The sequence below is a fragment of the Meles meles genome, chromosome 19 (assembly GCF_922984935.1).
Source record: "Meles meles chromosome 19, mMelMel3.1 paternal haplotype, whole genome shotgun sequence".
Taxonomy (NCBI): Eukaryota; Metazoa; Chordata; class Mammalia; order Carnivora; family Mustelidae; genus Meles; species Meles meles.
In genome coordinates, this window is record NC_060084.1 from 55,086,429 (window position 1) to 55,113,716 (window position 27,288).

Sequence of the window (27,288 nt, forward strand, 5' to 3'; positions counted from 1 at the left end):
CCTGATGTGATATGATGTGATTAGATGAGATGTGAGATGCTTTTATAAAAATCCATATACATGTCTGGAATCCATGAAAATCCTTGAGGAGAACACAGGCAGCAACCTCTTTGACCTCAGTGGCGGCAACTTCTTCCTAGCAAGGGAAGCAAGGGCAAAAATGATCTACTGGGACTTCATCAAAATAAAAATCTTTTGCATAACAAAGGAAACAGTCACCAAAACCAAAAGACAATGGACAAAATGGGAGAAGATACCTGCAAATGACCTACCAGATAAAAGGCTAGTATTCAAAATCTGTTAAGAACTTATCAAACTTAACACCCAAAGGACAAATAATCCAATCAATAAATGGGCAGAAAACATAAACAGACATTTCTGCAAAGAAGACATCCAGGCCACCTGGGTGGCTCAGTGGGTTGGGCCTCTCACTTTGACTCAGGTCATGATCTCAGGGTCCTGGGATTGAGGCCCAAGTCCGGCTCTCTGCCCGGTGGGGAGCCTGCTCTCCCACCTCTGTCTGCCTCCTGCTCTGCCTACTTGTAATCTCTCTCTGTCAAATGAATAAATAAAATCTTAAAAAAAAAAAAGACTGCCAAAAAGCCAACAGACACATGAAAAAAGTGCTCAACCACTTGGCATCAGGGAAATACTAATCAAAACCACAGTGAGAACCCACCTCACATTGGTCAGAATGGATAAAATTTACAAATCAGGAAACAACAGGTGTTGGCAGAGGATGCGGAGAAGGGGGAACCCTCCTACACTGTTGGTGGGAATGCAAGGTGGTGCAGCCACTCTGGAAAACAGTGTGCAGGTTCCTCAAAAAGTTGCAAATAGATCTACCCTACCACCCAGCAATCACACTCCTGGGTATTTACCCCAAAGATACATACATAGTGATCTAAAGCGGAGATCGAAAAATGAGTGCTGTGAATTGTGTAAGACTGAGAAATCACAGACCTGTGCCCCTGAAACAAATAACACATTATATGTTAATTTTAAAAAGGGAGAAAAAAAATCTATAAACACTGTCTAATCAGACAAACCCAATTTCAGAGTCATTCTAGAAAGTACCTGGCCAGTCCTCCACACACCTATCATGTTCCTAAAAACTGAGGAGACAGAGAATCTGACAGAATCTGACAGAGAGAAGAGGAGGTGGGAGATACATGTGGGCTACAAGTAATGTGGTATTTTGGATTGGATCCTGGAAGAGGGGGAAAAAGACATTTCTGTTAAAACTGATGAAATAAGAATAAAGTCTACAATTCATTTCTAATGTGGTGTCAGTGTTGGTTTCTTAGTTTTCCAGAATGTACTATGGTAACCTAAGATGTTAACACTAGGGGAAACAGACTGAGTGGAAGATGGGAATTTTCTGTATGTTCTTTGCTAAACTGATTCCAAAGTAAAAAATTACATTAAAGTTGCAACCCGGGCACCTGGGTGGTTCAGTCATTTAAGTATCTGCCTTCTACTCAGGTCATGATCCCACGGTCCTGGGATCAAGCCCCTGGTTGGGCTCTCTGCTCAGCGGGGAGTCTGCTCCCTCTCCCTCTACTTGTGCTCTCTCTCCCTTGGTCAAACAAATTCTAAAAATCCTTTAAGGGACACCTGGGTGGCTCAATGGGTTAAAGCCTCTGCCTTCGGCTCAAATCATGATCCCAGGGTCCTGGGATCAAGCCCCACATAGGGCTCTCTGCTCAGTGGGGAGCCTGCTTCCCCCTCTCTCTCTCTCTCTCTCTGCCTGCCTCTCTGCCTACTTGAGATCTCTGTCTGTCAAATAAATAAATAAAATCTTTAAAAATGTTCTTTTAGGCGCAGGCATCTGGCTCGCGGTGTGCGCGCAGGTCGGTGCTTCGGTCGGGGGCACGCTCGGGTAACCTGTACCCCACGTAGTCGCCGGTTACCGATCGGACTAAGTTCCAGTGTGATTTGCAAGTCAAACCAAAATGTCCCCAGACGTGGCCTTGAACCGAATTTCTCCAATGCTGTCCCCATTCATATCTAGCGTGGTCCGCAATGGAAAAGTGGGCCTGGATGCTACCAACTGTTTGAGGATAACTGACTTGAAGTCTGGCTGCCCATCATTGACTCCTGGACCCAACTGTGACCGATTTAAACTGCACATACCATATGCTGGAGAGACATTAAAATGGGATATCATTTTCAATGCCCAATACCCAGAGCTGCCCCCCGATTTCAACTTTGGAGAAGATGCTGAATTCCTGCCAGACCTCTCGGCCCTGCATTACCTCGCCTCCTGGAATCCTTCAAATCCTGAATGTCTGTTGCTTGTGGTGAAGGAACTCGTGCGGCAATATCACCAGTTCCAATGCAGCCACCTCCGGGAGAGCTCCCGCCTCATGTTTGAGTACCAGACATTACTGGAAGAGCCTCAGTATGGAAAGAACATGGTAATTTATGCTGGGAAGAAAAACAACTGGACTGGTGAATTTTCAGTTCATTTCCTTTTGAAGTTGCCAGTGGATTTCAGCAATATGCCCACATACCTTCTCAAGGACGTAAATGAAGACCCCGGAAAAGACGTGGCCCTCCTTTCTGTCAGTTTCGAGGACACCGAAGCCACTCAGGTGTATCCCAAGCTATACTTGTCACCCCAAATTGAACATGCACTTGGAGGCTCCACAGCTCTTCATGTCCCAGCTTTTCCAGGAGGAGGATGTCTCATTGATTATGTGCCTCAAGCATGCCAGCTACTCACCAACAAGGTGCAGTATGTGATTCAAGGGCACCACAAAAGAAGGGAGTACATTGCCGCTTTCCTCGGTCACTTCGGCACAGGCTTCGTGGAATATGATGCAGAAGGCTTTACAAAACTCACTCTGCTGCTGATGTGGAAAGATTTCTGTTTTCTTGTACACATCGACCTGCCCCGGTTTTTCCCTCGAGACCAGCCTCCAGTCCGTCTATCACCTTACCAACAGTGGACAGCTTTATTCCCAGGCCCAGAAAAATTATCCATACAGCCCCAGATGGGATGGAAATGAGATGGCCAAAAGAGCAAAGGCTTATTTCAAAACCTTTGTCCCTCAGTTCCAGGAGGCAGCGTTTGCCAATGGAAAGCTCTAGGAAACACCAGCGTTGCGAGGCGGCCAGCGAGACTGCTGTGTCCACATGCCTGTCAGCACATATGGCTGCTTCCTGGAAGCCGCTTGGAATGCCTTCATGGTAGCGATTTGCTCGTACCGCAGCTCTGCACGCCCTGCCCGGAACCCAGACCGAAGCCAGCTGGCGCTAACCTGGGCCCTCGGGCCCCCACCTCTGGCCGCTCCCTCTTTGTTTCCTTCGGTATACTGCGTAATTGGAAGAAATAAAATCACAGATTCTGACAACAACAACAACAACAACAATGTTTTTTATTAAAAATGTTCTATATTAAAAATAATAATAAAGTTGCAACCCCTATAATTTAATTCATTCACAGATACCTACATTAAATTATGTGTGAGTTTGCTATTTACTGTTTCTTTCAAATGTGTCCATTCGCACTGGTGGGTGATTTCAAAAGCAGGAAAATTCATTAAACAAAACAGACTCAATAGATTCATGTCTCTGGTCTCCAAATTGCTACTCCTTTACTAATCCAAGCTTGATGAAGACTTTCTTTATAAGCTTGTCTCCTCAAATTGGATGCAGACACCCACCCTAAAATCTGCTTCTTAGCAACCAGCCAGTTGGCTCCAATACCTAACCCAGAACAATCTACCCTCTGCAGACCCTAAAAATTGATTCATTTTTTATCACAGACATAAAACATTTATTTATTATTTGCTTTCCTCCTCTACCCTTTTAAAACATCAGCTAACTTATCCTCCTGCAAGATTCTCCTTCATCCCCTGGAGTTCACAATTCCAATGTTCAACTGAAAACATTTTTAATATGTTCATCTTTCTCCACACACATATTTTCTTATTTCAAACACCTACCCATTCTCTAAGGATGTAAGACACAATTTGCACAACCTGGATGTCATTGTCCTTCACAACTAAAACCTAATTTTCCCCCAGCTTTACCTCAAGCCACTTGCATCCCAATACAGAACCCAGAACCCTCTACCCTGAATTCTCTGAATGGTCATCCCACATCTTATTCCCTTGAAAGGCACTGGCCTATCTAGGAAGAAGTAGAGAACACCTCCCCTCCAAAAAAAGGCACTGGCCTTACTATCACATGGCCAGTAAATCTTGAGAAAATTTGGTATCTCACATTAAAAATTACATATCCGAGCCTCGCGGTTCCACTTAAGGCCCCTCCCGCGCTCAGCTCTGAGTGTCGAGAGTCGGAGCTGCTGCCGCCAAGTCCGGATCCAGTCTCGCGCACCGCTGACGCCCGTCCTCCCAACGGGCACTCCTGATTCCTTTTGGTTCTAAGTCCAAAATGGCAACTCTGAAAGATCAGCTGATTCAGAATCTTCTTAAGGAAGACCATGTCCCCCAAAATAAGATTACAGTTGTTGGGGTTGGTGCTGTTGGCATGGCTTGTGCAATTAGTGTCTTAATGAAGGACTTGGCAGATGAACTTCCTTTTGTTGATGTCAAGGAAGACAAACTGAAGGGAGAGATGATGGATCTCCGCCATGGAAGCCTTTTCCTTAGAACACCAAAAATTGTCTCTGGCAAAGACTATAATGTGACTGCCAACTCCAAGCTGGTTATTATCACAGCTGGGGCACCTCAGCAAGCGGGAGAGAGCCGTCTTAATTTGGTCCAGCGTAACGTGAACATCTTCAAATTCATCATTCCTAATGTTGTAAAATACAGCCCAAACTGCAATTTGCTTGTTGTTTCCAACCCAGTGGATGTCTTGACCTATGTGGCTTGGAAGGTAAGTGGCTTTCCCAAAAACCGTGTTATTGGAAGTGATTGCAATCTGGATTCAGCCCAGTTCCATTACCTAATGAGGGAAAGGCTGGGAGTTCACCCACTAAGCTGTCACGGGTGGATCCTCGGGGAGCATGGAGACTCCAGTGTGCCTGTAGGGAGTGGAGTAAACATTGCTGGTGTGTCTCTGAAGAATCTGCACCCTGACTTAGGCACTGATGCAGATAAGGAACAGTGGAAAGAGGTTCACAAACAGGTGGTTGACAGTGCCTATGAGGTGATCAAACTGAAAGGCTACACTTCCTGGGCCACTGGACTGTCTGTAGCAGATTTGGCAGAAAGTATAATGAAGAGTCTTAGGCGGGTGCATCCAATTTCCACCATGATTAAGGGACTCTATGGAATAAAAGATGATGTCTTCCTTAGTGTTCCTTGCGTCTTGGGACAGAATGGAATTTCAGATGTTGTGAAGGTGACTCTTACTCCTGAGGAAGAGGCCCATTGGAAGAAGAGTGCAGATACACTCCGGGAGATCCAAAAGGAGCTGCCACTTTAAAGTTTTCTAACGTACCACTTCACTGTCTAGACTAGGACCGGGTTTTAGTTGCAGGTTGTGTACATTGTCCTTATTGTCTGATCTGTTACTTAAATAATATCAAAATGGCCTAAGGGAAAAACATCAGTTTCCTAAGGTTCTAAATAGGAATTGCTCAACAAGCCCTGCAGCTATACCCTAATGCTGGATGATACTTGCCTTTGTAGTCCCAAATGGGTTAATCTCAGAGGCACCACTGCCAATGTTGCATATGCTGCGGGCGCTCCTCAAACCAGATGCATATTTCCTGTGTGTTCTGTACCTTCTGGTTCCTTCCCCTGACACCCAACATGCCTAGTCCATCTTTTCCAGACAGTCACATCCTGGGCTCCAACGTATGAATTCATTACTGCATGTACTGTGCATAACTGTTCCAAAGGATCTTACTTCGTGCACCATGTATTTCAGAATATAGTGTACATCGCCATATAATGGAAAAAGACCATGCAACCAACTAAGTGTCATACCAACTAAAATACCAAATAAAATTTGAACAGTGACTTTTTTTGAAAAAAAAAAAAAAATTGCATATCCAAAGACGTTTCCAGCATCTCCACAGTATTTCAAGAATGTTTTGTTTATTGGACTCTGAATTTCTCCACTACAGCCATTAATAAAATGCAATTACATAAGTACTTCCATAATAATTACACAGAATTTCATTTACAAGTGGCCATTAGTCACTATTGTTGTAGCAGAAATTTCTGTCTTATTCAAAACTTGATATAAAATGAGACCAACTGTAATTTTGCTGAAGATTCCTTGAAGAATGAGTGTATAAGCAGCTGAACACAGTGCAAACCAGATAGTTTATATTTTTCTGATGAGATGAGGGAATTGTGTATTTCTTCTCGGGCACACAGAAAAGAGTCTGGATACGCAGTCGTCGTGACTCAAAGAACAAAGGGGCAGACAGCTGGAAAACATGCATTGATTAGGGCAGAAGTATTCATCAGCCACCAACTCATCTTGTGAAAAATAGAAAAATACATGTAATTGATGGAAGAGAGGGTATAAAAAGACACAAAGGTGCTCACCAGCAGAAGGATGCTTTGTGTGGCTCTAATCTCAGGGGAGGATCTGGGAGACACTTTGGCCCTATAAATGTGTTGGACCTGCTGCTTGTGCCATACAGAGTGGAAACCATGAACCCACTGGCCCAAGTTATAAGTCCCAAGCACAAAACATCATGGGAGGGTATCGATACCATATATAGGAAGTCTGTGTCTTTGTCATGAAGTGCAGAACCCCAGTATCCAAACTCCATATTTTCTGAAGTGTTTTTGTTGTTCCATTTGTCAGTCACATACACAGGAACCATAATAGGTTTACATTCAGGATGTAGCGAAGGATATTTGAGGGGCCAATGTACTGAGGAGGTTTCCCTTTAAGCGCTGCCCACCAGGAGTTCGACAGGCTGATGGTGATGTCCTGGAAGACGCTCAGGAGGCACATGGTGCCCATAGACAACCCCCTGGACACTCTGTGGATGAAGAAAACAACTTTGCATCCAAAGCCACTGAGGAAATATCTCAACTCAAAAGCCTCCATGGTCTCTGGGATTCCTCTGGAGAGGATGACCGAGGAGTTAGTTAAAGTCAAGTGCCTAAGGAGCGAATCTGTGGACTTTGACCTGTATCCCCTTAAGCCAAGAGATGATGAACAATGACAGAAGAGCAAGAAGTTCCCCAGGGTTCCAAGGACCATCTGCAATAGGAAGATTACAGCAAATTTCACATCCATTAAGGCAATTCTGTCACTCTCCGGGGCTCAGTGTTCGCATCCACAAAGAGAGGACTCTGCATGAACACATGAGCTGTGGGCTGTTTGTGGAAAATAAATTCAAAATTATCCCCTTGCTACTACTCTCCCCTGAGACTTTCTTTCCAATACACATGTCTTCGTTAATTAATGATTTCTCAAGTTTGATGTATTTCTTTGTATAGTGCTCATTGAGTCACTCTTGCTTTACCTATTGTAAATTATTTAGTATTTACAAGTATGTGCATTTTACAGCCAAGAATTTAATTATAATGAGGTTATATGACTCATTTAAATATTGCCATGGCCAGGTTGCAATAAAGTTGGGTGTTTACCAGCATGCTATACTCTCATAGCTACCTGGTCATATCTTTTTTTTTTTTTTCTTAAGACTTTATTTGTGGGGCACGTGGGTGGCTCAGTCATTAAGCGTCTGCTTTCTCCTCAGGTCATGATCCCAAGGTCCTGGGATCGAGTCCTGCACAGGACTCCCTGCTCAGCGAGAAGCCTGCTTCTCCCTCTCCCACTCCTACTTCCCTTGCTTGTGTTCCCTCTCTCACTGTCAAATAAATAAATAATTTTTTTTTAAAAAAGACTTTATTTGTAACTAATTTCTATACCCAACATGGGGCTCAAACTCACAGCTGAATTCTTATTATCAAGAGCTGCACGCTCCACCAATGGAGTCAGCCAGGTGCCCCTACCTGGTTGTATCCTTTAATAACCCACTTTTATGCATGCATACATTATCATCTTTGAAATTCATTTCAATGTAGGTTTGGTTGTGCCAATTTATCATTCTTGTTGAACTAATTGTTCCATTAACCATCATCACTTGTGAGTGAAGGTGAAAACTTAGTAAGAACCTGAATATTGTCCATGAACAAAATGGACTTACCAAATAGGACCAGTGTTAATACAGCAACAGAAGTAATCATGTGATTTTTTTGGCCAATGGAACCCACCATCAAAATTATTTCACTTTTACCCTAAATTATGGGACTTGTAATTTAAATAAAACATGTAAAGATTGATAAAACTTTTAGAGTAGGACCTAAATTATTCCTCATTACAGAATTTATAGTTAGCTGTGTTTTAAAAAAAAAAAAAACTGAAACTAATCAATTTGAAAAAGATAATAAAATACAAAACAAGCATGCAAAATGACTCTCAAGGCATGAAATCTAGTGCATTGAATAGGAGAAATGCAAGGGTGAGCCTAAAAATTATGTTAGAACTTTGAAAACCATGTAAAATATCAGAAGATACATTTAAGGGGTGCCTGGGTGGCTTAATCATTCAGTGTCTGCCTTCGGCCCAGGTCATGATCCCAGGGTCCTGGGACTGAACCCCCTCTCCTATTCCCTCTCCTGTGTTCCCTCTCTTGCTGTGTCTCTCTGTCAAATAAATAAATAAAATATTTTTTAAAGATACATTTAAGCTGAAAACATGATAATGTTTCTGCTCTCCAAATCCCTCACATGTTGAAGTTACCTTTTCCTGAAAGTCTCCTGTCCTAACTTCACAGAGGAAAATTGTCTTTCCTTGATCAAGAGATTACAAACATTTTCAGGAGAGACATAATTACTATCTCCACTAGATGCATCAAGCATAAATCCGAGAAAAACAATTACGGTTCTCCAAATGCCACTCAGTCCCATTGTTCACATTGAGATAGGATGTGCTTAGCTCCATGAAACTCAGTATCACATGCACAGAAGTTTAATGAGGTATCTACATCAAGCATGTCAATTTCTCTGGTTTCACAGCACAGACTGAATAGCATATTAATTTCTGAATTGCAGGTTTTTAAAAATATTTTATTTATGTATTTCACAGAGAGAGAGAGAGAAAGATCACAAGCACACACAGAGAGAGGGGAGTAAGCAGGCTCCCTGCTGAGCAGAGAGCCCAACGTTGGGCTTAATCCCAGGACCCTGGGATCATGACCTGAGCCAAAGGCAGAGGCTTACCCAACTGAGCCACCCAGGTGCGCCTTCTGAATTGCAGTTTTAAGGACTGCAAACATCAGACTGTGTTACTACTTGCAATGAGCTCCAACAGTCTTCATCAGGGAGGGATATGCATGAAACTATGTTTGGAGCAGTTAGTCCCATGGAGGACCTCAGACCTCAAGTCTCTCCATAACTTGGCCTGTGCCTCAGGAATTGTTGTTCCTATCTGTATAGCTCTGACTTCAAACTACTTTCTTTAGAAGTAGAATCCTTTTTCCAGCCACAAGGTCCAACCTGGATCCAGACCCTGATATACATACCTCCATCCCTTACACATTGTGTCACTTGGACTGACACTCACTCCAGTCTTTCCTGCTGCCAGGATGTGGGCTCACTGGGCCAATCATGACAGCCCCTGCTTGTGTGTGGGAGGGAGGCAGCCAATGTTAAGATAAGGGTTTGTGGTTCTGTGACCTCACCTCCCCACAGAACTACAATTATTACTTCAACTCTCAGAGACACATGAGGCAGTTGAGACTACGTTTTTAAAACTTTCTCCCAGATCCCAATTCCCAGAAACAATTATAAGATCCTAGTGAGGCTCTGCAAAGAAACAAGTTTTGTGGGTGGGAGAAACTTCCTTTTTTCCACAACAGCTGGAGGCAGACAGGGTCTCAGGTGGCAGAAGCAGGAAATGTTTGCATCTGACAGAGGAGGGGCTGGCAGTGATCCAAATGTATTTCACTGGACTCTGTACTTCCCTAAGAATTTCACTGCCTCCCTCCCCAGTAATTGTCTCTTTCGCCTAGCCTAAGAACTGCAAAATAAGGAAGGAGATGGGACGATATACAGGGCCTGACAAGGATTCAAGGAAAAGCGATACAAAGAGCATGGGATTAGCTAGAGATGTTTCTCCAGACCCAGTCCAATTGTTTGAAAAGCCTAGTTGATAGGGATACTTCTAGGAATATGTATTTTATCAATACTGACCCAAAGAGAGATACAAATTCTAAGTTGAGCAATGTCTATAGAATAAGTGGCAATATTTACAGAAGAGGTCCCTCACGAACACAGTACAAGGTCATAAGGTTTTATCAACAGCATCCTACTACTTTTAAATGTTAGATGAACCATTTCTTTGTAGGTGATCCAAAAATATTGAAGGATGACTCTTCCTAAAATTTTCCAGAAATCTTACAAAGATAACCACAGATATTTCACACCCCTCCTATCTGCCTAGGGATCCAAAATTCTGAAATACTATTTGCAAATATTGCTATAAAATATTATGGCATGATCAAGCACAGCTTATATCTACGTTCATGGGTAAAAAGACTAAATATTGTTAAAATGACAGGTCTTCCCAAACTGCTCTGTAGAGTCAGTGAAATTTCAACCAAAATTCTGGGAAATTACTTGTAGTTATCAATTAATTGATTCTGAAGTCTATAGATAGAGGCATCAGACCCAGGAAAGCCAGCCCAGGGTCAAAGCAGAAGAAAAAGTCAGAGGATTGACACATACCAATGTCACGACTTAATATAAAGCTACATTAATTAAGGCAGTGTACATCTGGTAAAATAATGGGAAATAGCTAAACAGAACAAAACAGAGATCCCAGAAATAGACTAACTGAAATAGAGCCAACTGTATTTGTTGGTCTCACAAAGGAACTGAGGCAATCCAATGCAAAAAGAATAGTCTTGGGATGCCAGGGGGGCTCAGTCATTTAAGCATCTGCCTTCAGCTCAGGTCATGATCCCAGGGTCCTGGGATCAAGTCCCACAACCAGCTCCCTGCTCAGAGGGGAGCCTGCTTCTCCCACTGCCTACTGCTCCCCCTGCTTGCACTGCTAGCCCTCACTATCTCTGACACTTAAATAAATAAAACCTAAAAAAAAAATGGAGAGTCTTTTCAGCAAATGGCACTGGAACAAGTGGACATCCACACCCAAGTAAAAATAAACACACAAATAAATAAATAATAAATATACAGTCTAGATACATACCTTACATCCTTCACAAAAATTAGCTCAAAACAGATCACAGGGTGCCTGGCTGGCTCAGTCAGTTAAGTATCTGCTTTTGGCTTGGGTCATGATCGCAGAGTCCTGGGATTGAGTCCCGAATAGGGCTCCCTGCTCTACAGAAATCCTGCTTCTCCCTCTGCCACTCTCTCTCTCTGTCTCTCATGAATAAATAAATAAAATCTTAAAGGGAGAGAGAGAGATCACAGACTTCAATGTAAAACACAAAATTATAAACCCCCCAGAAGATAACAGGAGAAAATCTAGATGACCTAGGTTCTATAACTGTTTAGATGCAAAACCAAAGGTATAATCCACGAAAAAATAATTGCTAAGTCAGATTTCATTAAAATTACAAACTTCTACACTATGAAAGACACTGTCAAGGGAATGAGAAGACATGCCAGATATTGCGAGAAAACAAAAGACTATCTGACAAAGGACCATGATCCAAACTATACAAAGAACTATTAAAATTCAACAATAAGAAAACAAACAACTTGATTTTTTAAATGGGCAAAAGATCTATACGGACACCTCACCAAGAAGACACACACATAGCAAAAAGGTATATGACAGATACTTGTCACCATGCATTGTTAGAAAATTGCAAACTGAAACAGTGAGATATGTTAAGGGTACATTTGAGAGGTATACTCCAAAAATGACACCACCAAACACTAGGTGAATAGCAGGAACTTGCATTCACTGTAGATGAGAAATGCAAAATGGGATAGCCACTTTGGATGAGAGATGAGGGTTTCTCACAAAATTAAATGAACTCTCACATGATCCAGAAATCACACTCCTATGTTTTTACCCAAATGAATTGGACATTTATGTCTCCACAAAGTTCTGCACACAAGTGTTTATAGCAGCTTTATTCATTCATAGCTGCCAAAAATTGTAAGAAACCAAGACGTCCTTCAGGAGATGAAAGAGTAAGTAACTGTGGTCCATGAACCCAGATTCTAGTCAATCCTGAAAAGAATGGAAATGAGCTGTGGAGCCCTGAAAAGAAATGCAAGAACCTTAAATAAGTATTATTATTTTTTAAGATTTATTTATTTGAGGGCAGGAGGCAGAGGGACAGAGAGAATCCTCTATGCTGAGCTGAGCAGGGAGCCCCTTGCAGGGCTAGATCACAGGATACGGAGAAGATGACCTGAGTTGAAACCAACAGTCAGCCGCCAACCAACCGAGTCACCCAGACACCCAGGTAGATGTTGCCTATCATGTGTACATGCCAATTAGACATGCCAGCAGGAAACGGGTGAGGAATGTGATGATGGTGGGCTCTTCCATGACTCGTGAAGCACTGGAGGAATAGCCATCTGCAGGGCTGAGTCATGAAGTCATCTTGTTCACGTGATGTTTTTGGCCTGTTATTCTCAAAAGAGTAAAATGTGTATGTCCTCAATTTTCAGAGGCATATTTTTTTAAAGGTTTTATTTATTTATTTGACACAGAGAGAGAGATCACAAGTAAACAGAGAGGCAGGCAGACAGAGAGGGGGAAGCAGGATCCCTGCTGAGTGGAGAACCTGATGTGGGGCTTGATCCCAGGACCCTGGGATCATGACCTGAGCCGAAGGCAGTGGCTTAACCCACTGAGCCACCCAGGGGCCCCTCAGAGGCATATTAATATGGCTCTGTCCATATTCATGTTATAAAGCTGGTACAAACTAGTAATATTCAATAATGGAAAAACAAAAGAATGAGTTTGACCTGTTATATATTAAATCTTATACAAGAAAAACAGAGAAACATCTTTTTAGTTCTTGTGAGACACTTAGAAATATCCACCACATATCAGACCACTAAGCAATATATATGCCTGTGCTCATGTACTCCATCAATCAGTACATCAGAAAATTAAAAAAGAAAATACTAATTACAATAATGAACTGCTTTAATCTTAAGGTCCATTACATATACATGTGCATACACACAAATGCACACACATTCTATTTATTTAATCAGTTAAAATATATAAAATGTGGGGTCCCTGTGTGGCTCAATCATTTGGGTTGTGTGTCTTTGGCTCAGGTTGTGGTCCCAGGATCCTGGGATGACACCCCAAGTCAGGCTCCTTGCTGGTCCAGGAGTCTGCTTCTTCTCCCCCTCCCTCTCCCTCTCCTTCTGCCCCTCTCCACCACACCCTCAACGCCCCACCCCGTTTCATGCACGCTTGAGCACACACACTCTCTCTCTCAAATAAATATTTTAAAAATATGTAGCATGTATTTTTATTTTTCTATTTTAATTCTTATATCTTAGGGGTGCCTGGGTGGCTTAGTTGGCTAAGCATTAGACTCGATTTCAGCTCAGGTCATGGTCATGGGATAGAGCCCAACGTCAGACTCTGTCAGACTCTGTGCTCAGAAGGAGTCTGCTTGAGATTCTCTCCCTCTTTATGTCCCTCCCCTGCTGGCATGCTCAATAAATAAATAATCTAAATAAATAATAAATAAACAAATGTTTATACTTTCATATTCTTTTTTTTTAAGATTATTTATTTATTTATTTGACAGACAGAGATCTCAAGTAGGCAGAGAGGCAGGCAGAGAGAGAGGAGGAAGCAGGCTCCCTGCTGAGCAGAGAGCCCGATGCGGGGCTCGATCCCAGGACCCTGGGATCATGACCTGAGCCGAAGGCAGAGGATTTAACCCACTGAGCCACCCAGGCACCCTGATACTTTCATATTCTTAATATTGTGAAACTATTTGATTATTTCTCATTGAGAATGCACTCATTAGGTGTATCTGTTAGAGTCTGTGGACCCAACATGGCAGGGTGGGATGTTCCCCCACAGGACACTAAGCAATTCAGACATGATCCACCCAGAGATAGCACTGGATTGCAGAGGGTAAGGGTTTGGTCCTACAGGTTGGCCTCCCGAACCCTGTGTCCCACCCCAATATCATTTTTGCCCCCTCTCCTCCCACCGTGGCCTCACTTCAGATGTTAGCCGTCAGCCCCAGACTGCCACATCTGCTTCTCACTGACCTGCCAGAGTTTGGTGGTGCCAACAGCTTCCTCCTCAGATTCAATTAATTTGCTAGAGTGACTCACAGAACTGAGGGAAACAATGACATAAGAGTCTTTTTAAAGGACAGGAATGAACAGCCAGATGAAGAGATACTTAGAGCAGGACAGCAAACAAAAGAGCTTTAATCCTTTGGCACATGAAGCTGTTGAGGTTCTACAGGTCAGGAACCTTTCCAGAAACTGGGCTTTCAGTTTTTTTGGAGGTTTCATTACATAGTCATGATTGACAAAGACACAGGCCACTGGCTGATTCCACCTCCAGCCTCTCTCCTCTCCCGGGAAGTCAAGGTGTGGGCCTAGAATTCCCAACCCTCTAATCACATGGTTGAATCTCCCGACAACCCTGCCCTTTGGTGAAGGCCAAAAGTCACCTTCCTTAATAATGAGCCTATGGGGTGGCCGGGGGTGGGGGTGGGTTTGGAGGGTGTCTGGGTGTCTCCTTTGTCTGCCTTTGGTTCAGGTCACAATCCCAGGATCCTGGGATTGAACTCTACTTTGGGTTCCCTGCTTGGCAGGAAGTCTCCTTCTCCTTCTCCCTCTCCCCCTGCTTGTGTTCCCTCTCTCCCTGGGTCTCTCTCTGTCAAATAAACAAAATCTTAGAAAAAAATAATAATGAGCCTCTCATTTCAATTCTATGACTCTGAAGCATTTTGAGGAATTTCAGATGAAAATCAAATATATCTGAAAAAAATTTTGGTTACCTGAATGACCAAATACACATTTTGTATGAATCATGGTATCACAGGAGAGAATACTCAGAGATGTTTAAAACATAACTATGTTACATCTAATTACTGGAAATGAGAAAAAATTAGTAATCTGGACCTGAAATGGGACTTCTGCAGGACAGGAAAACTGGAAAGGAATCAAGCTTTCTGAAAGATAGCATTTTGGAAAGAAGAAAAACCACTGAGTCACCAAGCCTACAAGTTTTGGAAAGACTGGTGTTGAAGCAAAATGAAGAAACTTTTTTTTTTTTATGGGAAAAGGAAGAGTGCCTGGGTGGTTCAATCATTAAGCATCTGCCTTTGGCTCAGGTCATGATCCCAGATCCCAGCTCCCTGCTCAGCAGGAAGCCTGCTTCTCCCTCTCCCAGTTCCCCTAATTCTGCTACTTCTCTCACTGTGTCTTTCTCTGTCAAATAAGTAAAGCTTTTTAAAAAAAAAAAAAAAGAAAAGAAAAGGAAAAGAGTTTATTTGAGTTCAAGTTAGGACAGTTGCCCCAGACACACAATCTTCACAAAGTAGGCCCGCTCCGGGAAAGGAACATTCAGTGCAGGGCTTTGTGCTTTTCTATATGTGAAGAGTTAAAAATCATCATGACAAAAGACATTCCGGAAAGCTATGGACTTTAACTTCTTTTAGTATCTGTAAGGCTGCATGATTTTAATCTTTCAGGAACCAGGGAGGTTTTTTCCCTGTATCTTTTTGCTTGCTCCTTTTTGTTTTTTTCATTTGATTTTGTTGTCATTTTGTTTTGTTTTTTGATGCTCCAGTTTTTTTTTTTAATTTAAACTCAATTAGCCAACATATAGTACATCATTAATTTTTGATGTATGGCTCAATGATTCCTTAGTTGTGTATAACACACAGTGCTCATCACATCACATGCCCTCCTTAATGTCCATCACCCAGTTACCTTATACCCCCAACCACCCCCGCTCCAGCAACCCTCAGTTGGTTTCTTATAACAAAGAGTCTCTCGTGGTTTTTCTCCCTCTCTGATGACTTCCCATTCAAATTTCCCTCCCTTCCCCTATCCCCCTATAGTTTCATATAAGCTATGTCTTATATTGCCTATATGAGCGAAACCATATAATTGTCTTTCTGATTGACTTATTTTCCTTAACATAATACCCTCCAGTTTTGTTTTCAACAAAGCAGATCTACAATGTATACTCAAGGCAGAAATAAAGCCCACACTCTGAGATTTTGACAAGTCATTTTGACCTTGAAGTGTTAAAGTGTAGCTTCCCGGGAGTCCAGGAGCAGGACCCATAAGCACTAAAAGTTGAAAAATTCCTTTATTTTATCACTGGAAATCCTAAAAAGACTCTGTCCACCAAACACATAACCCTCTCCTCTGTCCCCACCCTCCCCACACCTGGTATTAACCCACACCACATCCTTTGGGATAATCCTCAAAGATGCTCCCTTACCGGTGTTAGGGTATGGAATCGACCACCCCTCAGTGAGACAGAGAACACTCTCGATAATGCAAGTGACACAGCGAGGTTTATTTCCAGCTAGCTGGGGTCCAAGTATCTGCCCGGCGCAGTGGGTTTCAACAAGGACCCCGAGCACTCAAAGTCAAGGTTTTATATAGCATTTTCACGGCACTTTTTCATAGCTACATACATATCTTGCACCCCACTTTGACAGTTTAACTTTGTTTAACTTTTTGCCACTCTGCTGTCACCCTGGCAGTTAAGTGAGATTTAGGTTTAGAAGAAATTTAACTTTGTTTACATTTCCCTCCACCTCAGCCTCCTTCAGTTTTATGGTGGGGAGGGAGACTGTCAGGTTTCTTGGTAACTAAATGGAAATGAGACCGCCAAGACAAGCGAGGGTCCGAGAACAGATCTTTATTGTGGGCACCCTCGGGCGAGGTTCCACGACTCAAAAGAGGGCAGTGAGTCAGGGAAGTCGCACACAAGACCAGGTGGCAGGGGTTTACATAAAGTTGAAAAGCAGAACTGTTTCCTATTGGTCGGCTCATATGCAAAGGAAGGATTGTAATCCGACCAGTCAGAGTTACTTCCTCTATGCAAAGGAAGGATTGTAATCTGACCAGTCAGAGTTACTTCCTTTTCTGGGGTTTGAGGGGTTATTGGGTTCGGTTGGAGAAGTCCAAAAGGAGAGGTGTTAGGGCCTGCGTCGAGCTGTCAGCAGGTCATTGATCCATTGGCATCCCGAGAAGAGGTGATGACGGGAACCTCGGCCATTTTGGGGTATCTGCCATCTTGAAGAGTTTCCCTTCCTGCCCGGCCCCAACATTCCGACCTTTTGTTTTATATAATGGTGTCGGGGGCATCAACTCTGCTCTGACTACTTCCTGCTGACGGTGGGGCGTTGTTAGGGGTAGTCGGATGTGGGCAGGCGAGAGTAGGGGTGAAGTAAAAGTTGGTTGACAGATACCCGGGTGAGTTCTTGCAGGAGTTCCTGTAAACATTGAAACATGCAAGGGGTGACAGAGATGAGAAGAAGGATTAGGCATAGGGGTCCTGCCAAAGGGAGTAACCACGTTACCCAAGTGTGGGGGTCTAAGCCCCAGAAAGACGTGCTCTGGCATCTGGTCTGGATCTGGTCCCGGAGTTCTTTGACCTTGGAAGTAACTATACCTGACTGATTAACAAAGTAGCAGCATTGTTCATTTACATATAGACATGTTCCACCTTTTTTGGCGGTTAGGAGGTCAAGAGCCCTTCGATTTTGTAGGGCGACAGCTGCCAAGCTGGTGACCTGAGTCTGTAGGGCTGTGAGGGAATCAGCGATCCACTCCATGTCATCGTTAAGAGCTTGGGAAAGTTTATAGTAAAAGTCCATGGAAGCCCCCAAACCCACTGCTCCGGTTGCAACTCCCATTGTTATCCAAGCGCCTATCAAGAAGGGGAGGAAGGCAGCCCTTTTGGTTCGGTGCTGAGGGAATAGTATGGACTGGAGTTGAGGATCAGAATAGATGTTAGTTGAGGGGGGATAGTAAGATAAATGTGCTGTCTAGGGAGTCATTGATAGTTAAGCAACGATAGGCACCCTGAGGGCATGAGAGGAATACACCTGAGGGAGTACAGTATGGGAGGGAGGAGTTAGTCATGTCGAAGGTGAGAGAGTTGGAGGAATTGATGATTGGTTTTTTCCTCCAATAGGTCCAATGCGGACCATCCGGTTGATGATCGTGTTATTAGGGAGTGGCTAGCTGGTTGGGAGAGGGATCCCTACGAAGTTAGAGAGTGTAGAGAATGGAAAACAGATCCAGCATTTGCTGTCCCCACTGCCAGTGGCATTCCACCATAAGTTATAGCTGGCATTTAGGAGAGTTATTGTTAGTTGTTCAGTGGTGGGGATCTTTTTTATACTGTCAAGGGAAATACCCTTGTAGGTAAGCTGGGTTGAGGCTTGGAGCCGGTTATTTAACTGAATGACTTTTAGTCTGGTTACTTCCCGGGCTGCCTGGTCTTGGACTCCTCCCCCATCAGTGAGACCGGCATGACCCAGATAGTTCCAGCAAACTTTACCAGTTTTGGGGTACTGGGTGCAAGGGGATTGACTAGTTTGAGAGAGTTCGGAGGTCCAAAAGGTTTTTCCCGGGGCGTGTTTTGAAGTACAAGTAGTTGGCGCTTTCCCCAAGTAACAGATAGTGGGCATATAGGTATAGGAGGAAAAGTAGGTAGTGGACCGGGAGGCTAGTTGAGGTAGATATTTTGAGCATCTGGATGTGCTCCTCATACATTCACATTCTATTGCTTGGATCAGGGGGCTCAGGAGGAATATGAGAAAGAGTCTTAGCCAGGCGGAGTTTGGTGGGTCCCACCATCTGGGAGGTCCATTCGTTACCTGGTGTCCGCTTAAGGTTGTTGATGTGCACCCATGCGGTATGTCCCAGGAATTTTGCCGCGGTTGGGGTGGTGAGGATAACCGTGTGGGGCCCGGTCCATCGGGCCTGCAGGGAGCCTGGCCACAGATTTCTGAGAAGCACCTGGTCCCCTGGGGATAAGTCTCATGGGCAGGCTTCCTCAGAGGTATTGTCGGTCGGGGCCGGTATGACAGCATCGGCATGGGCTCTCAGGAGGGCCCGGAGGAGGGTAAGGTAAGGCAGATAGGATAAGAGAGGTGGAGGAATGGCCGGGAGGTTGTGGTCGATAAGGAAAGGCTGACTGTACAGCAGCTCAAAGGGACTCAAACCTGATGGTCCTCTGGGGGACACCGGGAGTCTGGTGAGAGCTAGAGGTAACAATACGGGCCACGAAAGGCGAGTCTCCAGGGTAAGTTTAGTGAGTTGAGCCTTAAGTAGCCCCTTGGCCCTTTCCACCTTACCCGAAGACTGAGGGTGGTAGGGGATGTGCAGCTTTCAGGTAATGTTGAGGCTTTCGGCCACCTGTTGGGTCATGCTGGAGATAAATGCCGGCCCGTTGTCCAACTGTAAGGTCTGGGGTAACCCAAACCTCGGGATGATGTGCTCGATGAGGATTGTGGCCACACGTCTGCAGTCTCTCTGGCTGCGGGGTATGCCTCAATGCATCCTGTAAAAGTGTCAACCAAAGTCAGTAGATAACGAAAGGTTTTACGGCGGGGCATGTGAGTGAAGTCCAGCTGCCAGTCTTCCCCGGGCTGATGGCCTCGGAGTTGATGGTTAGGCCCCGGCCGGTGGATTCCTCCTTGTGCATTTATGGCCGAGCAGGTTTTACAAGCCCTATGCACAGCCTCAATCACCTTAGGTAGGGATGCATAGTAAAACAAGGGCTGGAGAAACTGGTTCAGTGCCCTTGGGCCAATATGGAGAGTTTGGTGGATATCAGTAATTAGGGTATGGTCCGGTCTCTGGGAGGGCGATTTTGTTCTGAATGTAAATCCATCCTTTATCTCCTGTTTCCTCCCGCCCAGGGCGTGAAGGACTTGGGTCTCTTTTGCTGAGTAGGATGGTTGGTGAGGAGTATTGAGAAAAAGGATGGGAGATATGGGGCTATTCAGAGCCATCTGCCTGGCCACTGAGTTGGCCTTGCTGTTTCCCATGGAGACCATATCTTTGGAGGCCTGATGGCCCTTGCAATGAATGATCGCAACTTCAGTGGGCAGACTGAGGGCCTCGAGTAATTTAGCAATGAGTGGTCCATTGACTATGGGTGTTCCCTTTGAGGTCAGAAATCCCCGCTACTGCCAGAGGACAGAGTGGGTATGAGTAATGAGGTAGGCATATTTTGAGTCAGTGTAGATGGTGACCTGTTGTCCTTTGGACAGATGTAATGCCCTAGTGAGGGCTATAAGTTCCGCCTTTTGGGATGTGGTTCCTGTCGGGAGGGGAGCTGCCTCAACAATTGATTCCGAGATGACTACCGCATAAGCGGCATGTCTCTGACCGTCTGCAGCCAGGAGGGAACTGCCATCTACAAAGAGTATACGGAGAGTGACTGATCGGAGAGTCCAGGATGGGGAGGGGTGAGATCCTCCATGAGCTGCGGGCAGGAGTGAGTGGGTTTGGAAGTAGGCGAGGGTGTAGGCAACAGAGTTGCAGGATTTAAGCGGGGAGAAGTAGCGAGGGTGATTTGAGGGTTTTCGATGAATAGCAGATGGAAGAGTTGGAGACGAGAGGGGGTTAGGTGGGCCAGGGATCGGTGGCGAAGAAGATCCCCAAGTCGATGGGGGGAGTAAACCACGAGGGGTTTTCCCAAAGTCAATTTGAGAGCCTCCTTAGTCAAGGAGGCAGCAGCTGCCAGCGCCCTGAGGCAGGGCTGCCATCCACGGGCGGTGCTGTCTAGCTGCTTAGATCGATAGGCTACAATCCGGTAAGTAGGTCCCACCAGCTGGGCCAAAAGGCCAGTAGCTGAACCCGACCGCTCATCAGTGTAAAGGTGGAATGGTTTCGAAGGGTCAGGCAAAGTTAGCACCGGCCCAGCGGTGAGACAGTCTCTTAGCTTGGAAAACAGGCGGCGGACCAAAGAGGGATCACTGAGTGGACCCTGGGGAGTGTCCTTTGCTGCTTGGTACAAGGTGCGGGCCAGGATGGAGAAGTTTGGAATCCAGTGCCTAAAGAAGCCAGCCAACCCGAGGAAGGAGAGTATCTCATCTGCCGTCTGAGGGGGTTGGAGCGCTCGTAGGAGGCGGATGCGGTCCCCGGTAAGAGACTTGGAGGTTGGGGTCAAGTGGATGCCTAGGTAAGTGACCGCGGGGGTGCAGAGCTGTGCCTTAGAGGGTGTGACCCGATACCCTTTGCTCCCTAGGAAGTTAAGTAGGGAGGAGGTGTCGTCCTGGGAGGTGGTGCGGGAAGGGCTGCAGAGGAGGAGGTCGTCTACATATTGTAGTAAGGTACTAGCCTTAAGGATGCATTGCTGTAAATCCGCAGCCAAGGCCTGACCGAAAATATGGGGGCTGTCCCGGAACCCCTGGGGCAGGACAGTCCAGGTTAACTGTCCAGAGGTATGTGTGTCTGGGTCTTCCCAGGTGAAGGCGAAAAGAAAATAGGAATCGGGCTGTAGGGGGATAGTAAAAAAGGCATCCTTCAGGTCTAACACCGTAAAGTGAGTGGTGCTTGGAGGGATATGGGATAGCAAGGTATAAGGGTTAGGAACCACCCGATGGAGAGGGACTACTGCCTCATTGATGAGTCGGAGGTCCTGAACCAGTCGATAAGCCCCGGAGGGTTTACGGACCGGCAGGATGGGGGAGTTACAAGGAGAACTTATGGGAATCAGAAGTCCCCGACGTTTCAGCCGTTCTATGATGGGCTTGAGACCACGGCGATGGGAGAGGGAGATAGGGAGCTGGGGTCTAGAGGGGAACTTGGAACCATCCTTGAGTTGTATTTTGACAGGAGTGTGGTGGGAGGCCACTACGGGTTTTGAGGTATCCCATACTTGGGGGTTCACGAGGGGTAATTGATTGGGGGCAGGAGTAGATGGAGTGGAGAGATACAGGATGAGACGAGCTGAGGATGAGGAGGGAGGAGAGGGAGACAACTGGATAGTTGCCTCTAGCTTTTGGAGGATATCCCTACCCAGTCGTGGCACTGGGCATGAGGGAATCACCAGAAATGAGTGGGAGAAGGGGAACCCATCCAGGCTACAGATAAGGGGAGGGGTGACCCTAGGAGTGGAGGAATTCCCATTGATCCCCATAACAGCGACCGGTGAGGGTCGAGTGTGTCCCGCATAGGAAGGTAGAACAGAGTAGGTAGCCCCCATGTCCAGCAGAAAAGAAACGGACTTACCTGCTACCTGGAGCATGACCCTGAGCTCGGCCTGGGTGAAAGGGGTGGCTGAATCTGGGCTCCGTCTGTCGTCCTCCAACCTGAGCAGTTGGAAGGCTAGACTTACCGTCTCAAGTCTTCCCCCGCATTGAGGCGCCGAGGATTCCCCGAGGCTAGGGCAGTCGGATTTCCAATGGCCCATCAAACGGCAGAGAGGGCATGGTCGGGTTGGCACCTTAGGGTTAGGGCATTAACGGGCCCAATGGCCTTCAGCCCCGCATTTGAAGCAGGCCCCTGGTGGGGTGCGGTTGGTTTCCCCTTTTTGCTGGCTCCCAGAGCTGGCCGGCCGCAGGGCTGCAACCAGGGCTTGGGTTTGTAGTTGGACTTTCTGCTGGATCCTGGCCTGCCGTTTAAGTTCAGCGGCTTCCTCGCGGGAGTTAAAGACTTTAAAGGCCATTCTCACTAGGTCTGAAATGGGGGTCTGTGGGACCTCCTCGGCCTTTTTTAGCTTTTTTCGGATATCTGAGGCTGACTGGGAGATGAAATGTGTGGCTAAAACTGTCGCCCCCGCAGAGGAGGCTGGATCTAGGCGTGTGTATTGGGTTAATGCCTCAGTCAGTCGGTTAAGGAACATGGCCGGATTCTCATCTGGGGCCTGTATTAACTTCCCTAATCTTGTCGTAGTTGACAGCCTTGTTAGAGGCCACCCGCATGCCGGCAATGAGGCATTGGACCATGCGGTCGCGGCGTCGATGACCATCCTGGTCATTTTGGTAGTCCCAGCCTGGTTCCACGGCTGGGACGGCCTGAGCCCCGACTGGCATCGTAGCATCAGTCAGGTGAACCTGATCTGCATGTTCTCGGGCAGCAGCCTGGATGTGTCCCCTTTCCTCTGTGGTGAGGGTGGTGGTCTGGATGACATGTAAGTCATGCCAGGTTAGGTCATAGGCCTGGGCTAAATACTGGAACTCCTTGATGTAGTTGTCGGGATTGGCTGAAAAGGAACCTAAGCGTTTTTCTATTTGGGATAGGTCTTGTAGAGAAAAGGGTTCATGGACTCGGACAACCCCTTCAGCCCCTGCAACCTCCCTCAAGGGGCAGACCAGGTCCAGGGAAGGGTTTTTTGATCTGGTTTGGGGGGAGATAGGAGGGGGAGAAGGGAGGGGGCTGGAAGGTGGTTGAGGTTCTGGGGCTGGGAGGGGAGGAGCGGTAGGAGAGGGTGTGCTCAAGGCTGTGCCTGGAGCTTCGGGGGTTGGAGAAGGAGTTGGGGGCATAGGCTGTTGGGGAGCGGGTTGGTAGGGAGGAGGAGGAAGGTGTGGGACCCTTACAGGGGGCCTGGAGAGATTTTCAGGAGGCTCAGCAAGGGGAGATAGAGAGGCCAAGTTAGAGTCTTTAGAGGTGGAATGGGGAAGAGTTGGCGGGGGAGAGTGAGCTAGGAGTACTTGAGAGGTTGAGCAGCTAGAGCAGAGTTCTGGTCTGGAGCGCAAGGTCCAGAAAGCCTGGACATAAGGCATCTCAGACCATTTGCCTTGGCGTCTACAGAGATTATCAAGGTCCATAAGTATCTGATAATCAAAAGTGCCTTCAGGTGGCCATTGTGATTGGTTGTCCAGCCGATATTGAGGCCAAGCGACGGTACAGTAATGAATAAGGCGTCGCCTTCGTAGGTCCTGGTCTAACTCCAGAGTTCGGAGATTAGCCAGTAGGCATCCTAAAGGCGTTTTGGGATCAAATTTGGACTGGGAGGTTCCCATGGCCCCTTCCCTTATCAGCTCAAGACTTGGAGGAGGGCGTCCCCTCATCCTTGAATTGAGCTGCAGCTTAGGGAAATGGTTATCATGGAGTGAGGACGTCTCCTTTACTCCCGGAACCACGGAGCCACCAGGTGGCGGAGGAGGGTTTGCCCTGACGCGGCCGCGATTAGGACAGGGCGCCCCGGGAAGGGTTGGAGACCAGGGAACAGTCACCGCAAGGAGTCCTGTGACCCGAGTAGAGAAAGAGCAGAGTCCCAGTCCGACAAAGGAGGAGAGAGCCTCCGTGCCAGTGCAGGGGCTCAATCTCCTCCCGGGTTTCGGCACCAAATGTCAGGTTTCTCGGTAACTAAATGGAAATGAGACCACCAAGACAAGCGAGGGTCCGAGAACAGATCTTTATTGTGGGCACCCTCGGGCGAGGTTCCACGACTCAAAAGAGGGCAGTGAGTCAGGGAAGTCGCACACAAGACCAGGTGGCAGGGGTTTACATAAAGTTGAAAAGCAGAACTGTTTCCTATTGGTCGGCTCATATGCAAAGGAAGGATTGTAATCCGACCAGTCAGAGTTACTTCCTCTATGCAAAGGAAGGACTGTAATCTGACCAGTCAGAATTACTTCCTTTTCTGGGGTTTGAAGGGTATTGGGTTCGGTTGGGGAAGTCCAAAAGGAGAGGTGTAGGGGCCTGCGTCGAGCTGTCAGCAGGTCATTGATCCATTGCCATCCCAAGGGGAGGTGATGACGGGAACCTCGGCCATTTTGGGGTATCCGCCATCTTGAAGAGTTTCCCTTCCTGCCCAGCCCCAACAGAGACCTTAGGCCTCAAGGAACTGAGCTATTTGTCTCTGCAAATTGGGCTATTGAGAAGATAATTTCTTTGTTGTAAATCACTAGGACATTTGTAAACCGAGGGAGACTCCTGTCTTGCAGGTTTGTGATCTCTGCAAGTTAACTGGGTTTTTTTGTTTGTTTGTTTGTTTTTTTTTTTAAGATTTTATTTTTATTTATTTGACAGACAGAGATCACAGGTAGGCAGAGAGGCAGACAGAGAGAGAGGAAGGGAAGCAGGCTCCCTGCTGAGCAGAGAGCCCCATGCGGGGCTCCATCCCAGGACCCTGGGATCATGACCTGAGCTGAAGGCAGAGGCTTTAACCCACTGAGCCACCCAGGCGCCCCCTATTTGTTTTTTATTAACATCTGGTCCCTGTGGGGCCGCTGCCTAACTGCCTTGGTGGTATATGATTAAGTTGTTTTTCCAGGTTTCAGCTAGTTCCTCTTATCTCCTCTCAGGTACACAGTGTGGGCCAGTTAGGGATGCTCAGTAAAATGGCTTCCCAGCCTTCAAGATGGCTATTCTTATGCTAACCCACTCTTACAGTGCAAGGTGCCAGCTTTTGCTTTGCCAAGATGGCTGTACTTATGTCAGGGCTAGACTCAGGTAGGTACAGCTTGTTTTTCTTGGCCTCCACACCTGGAGCTGGTTTCTGGTACTTGTTTTTAAGTCCCCTGGGGGAAAGGGAGCAGGGACAGTTTAAGGGTTAAAGACCAAAGTTATTGTTTAACCTCCATGGAAGCCTCTGGCTAAAATAGAAATATAAAATAGGTCCTTACACCTGGATGTGGAAAGGTGGACTTAGGCCAGCACTCAGAATTCCCTATTCTCTCAATTGTCTACAGCTCCTGATGCAGACATAATAACCACAACAGAACAAACTTTCACTTTTTTTTTTTTTAAGTAATCCCTACACCCAAGGTTGGGGCTTAAACCCATGACCTCAAGATCAACAGGTGGATGCTGTCCTGACAAAGCCAGCCAAGTCCCCCAGCTTCTACATTTCTCTATGGACCTTATTCGAGCACACACTGAAAGGGATGTTTTGGCTACCTACAGACCACAGGTTGTACTCGAGCCATCTGCAGGGGAAACAAGCTCAGCCCATGACTGAATCTGCCTCAAGACATCCTACATGTGATTTCTCAAACAGGGCAGTCCTTTAGAATTACCTGGGGAGTTTCAAAACAATATACCAGAGATTCTGATGAAATTGTATCATGTGACTACCATCGGGAATTTTGAGATGTACAGTACTAGATGACCATATTGAAAACTCTACAGGCATAAGTACTTGTCAAATTCAACTATATCTTATAATATCTATGAACACCGAAGTTTTCAAAGTATTAGGATGTGGCTTTGGTAGCAATTCTCAGATGGGAAAGATTTTTGCTATTGAGAATCAAGATTGGGCGCCTGGGTGGCTCAGTGGGTTAAAGCCTCTGCCTTCAGCTCAGGTCATGATCTCAGGGTCCTGGGATCCAGCCCCGCATCTGCCTCTCTGCTTGGTGGGGAGCCTGCTTCCCTCTCTCTCTCTCTGCCTGCCTCTGTGCCTACTAGTGATCTCTGTCAAATAAATAATTTTTTTTTTTTTAAGAAAAATCAAGATTGGGGCACCTATCTGGCTCAGTTAGTGGAGCATGCAACTCCTGATCTTGGGGTTGTGAGTTCAAGCCCTTTGTTGGATACAGAGACTACTAAAACAAAAATAAAGACTCAGACCTAGGCAGTATGCAAAGTGAAGTAAGTCAGAGAAAGACAAATACCATAGGATTTCATTTATATGTGGAGTCTAAAAAACAAAACAAACACAAAAAAAACAAAACTCTTAAATGTAGAGAACAAATGGGCGCTTGCCAGAGAGAAATGGTGGGGTGATGGGTGAAATAGGTGACGGGGATTAACACGTACAAACTCCCAGTTATAAAATAAATAAGTCAATATGGGAAACATAGTCAATAATACTGTAATTAACATTGAATGGTGAGTAAATTTATCATGGTGAGCACTGAGCAACATATAGAATTATCAAATCACTGTGCTGTACACCTGAAACTAATATAACATTGTATGTCCACTAAACTTCAATAATAAATGTTTAAAAAAAAAAAAGAATTGGGACCACTTCTCCATCAGTTTGCATTATATGTTCCAACTGTTTTCAAGCTTTTGTACCTTCATTATATGTTTTCATTGTTTGAGGAGAGTTGATCATTTTTTTAAACTTTTTATAATATTTTATTTTATTCCTTCTTTCTTTCTTTATTTGACAGACAGAGATCACAAGTAGGCAGAGAGGCAGGCAGAGAGAGAGGAGGAAGCAGGCTCCACGCTGAGCAGAGAGCCCGACGTGGGGCTCCATCCCAGGACTCTGGGATCATGACCCAAGCCAAACACAGAGGCTTTAATCCACTGAGCCACCGAGGCGCCTGAGAGTTGATCATTTTTTTAAAAATATTTTATTTATTTATTTGACAGAGAAAGATCACAAGTAGGCAGAGAGGCAGGCAGGCAGAGGTGTGGGGGGAAGCAGCCTCCCTGCCGAGCAGAGACACCGATGTGGGGCTCA

General features: G+C 45.7%; 3 protein-coding genes and 1 pseudogene across 4 annotated transcripts in view; 3 read left to right on the forward strand and 1 right to left on the reverse strand.

Moving 5' to 3' along the window:
• LOC123931367 (putative protein ZNF720) overlaps nucleotides 1-27,288 on the forward strand; it is an 867,309-nt gene that overhangs the window by 386,619 nt on the left and 453,402 nt on the right. The window lies entirely within an intron of this gene.
• LOC123931314 (BRISC and BRCA1-A complex member 2-like) lies at nucleotides 1,882-3,142 on the forward strand. Its single transcript, XM_045988293.1, is given in 2 exon segments — nucleotides 1,882-2,923; nucleotides 2,925-3,142. Coding segments are annotated over 2 exon segments (1,140 nt in total). The 5' UTR covers nucleotides 1,882-1,955; the 3' UTR covers nucleotides 3,097-3,142.
• LOC123931323 (L-lactate dehydrogenase A chain-like) lies at nucleotides 4,383-5,438 on the forward strand. 2 transcript variants are annotated; one of them, XM_045988309.1, is made up of 2 exons: nucleotides 4,383-5,091; nucleotides 5,361-5,438. In XM_045988309.1, the coding sequence occupies exons 1-2, from the start codon at nucleotides 4,405-4,407 to the stop codon at nucleotides 5,436-5,438; spliced, it is 765 nt and encodes a 254-aa protein (XP_045844265.1). In that variant the 5' UTR covers nucleotides 4,383-4,404. The 2 variants fall into 2 exon arrangements, with proteins under 2 accessions (XP_045844265.1, XP_045844264.1); XM_045988308.1 differs by having other exon boundaries at nucleotides 4,383-5,403.
• Nucleotides 6,253-17,737, reverse strand: LOC123930593 (annotated as a pseudogene).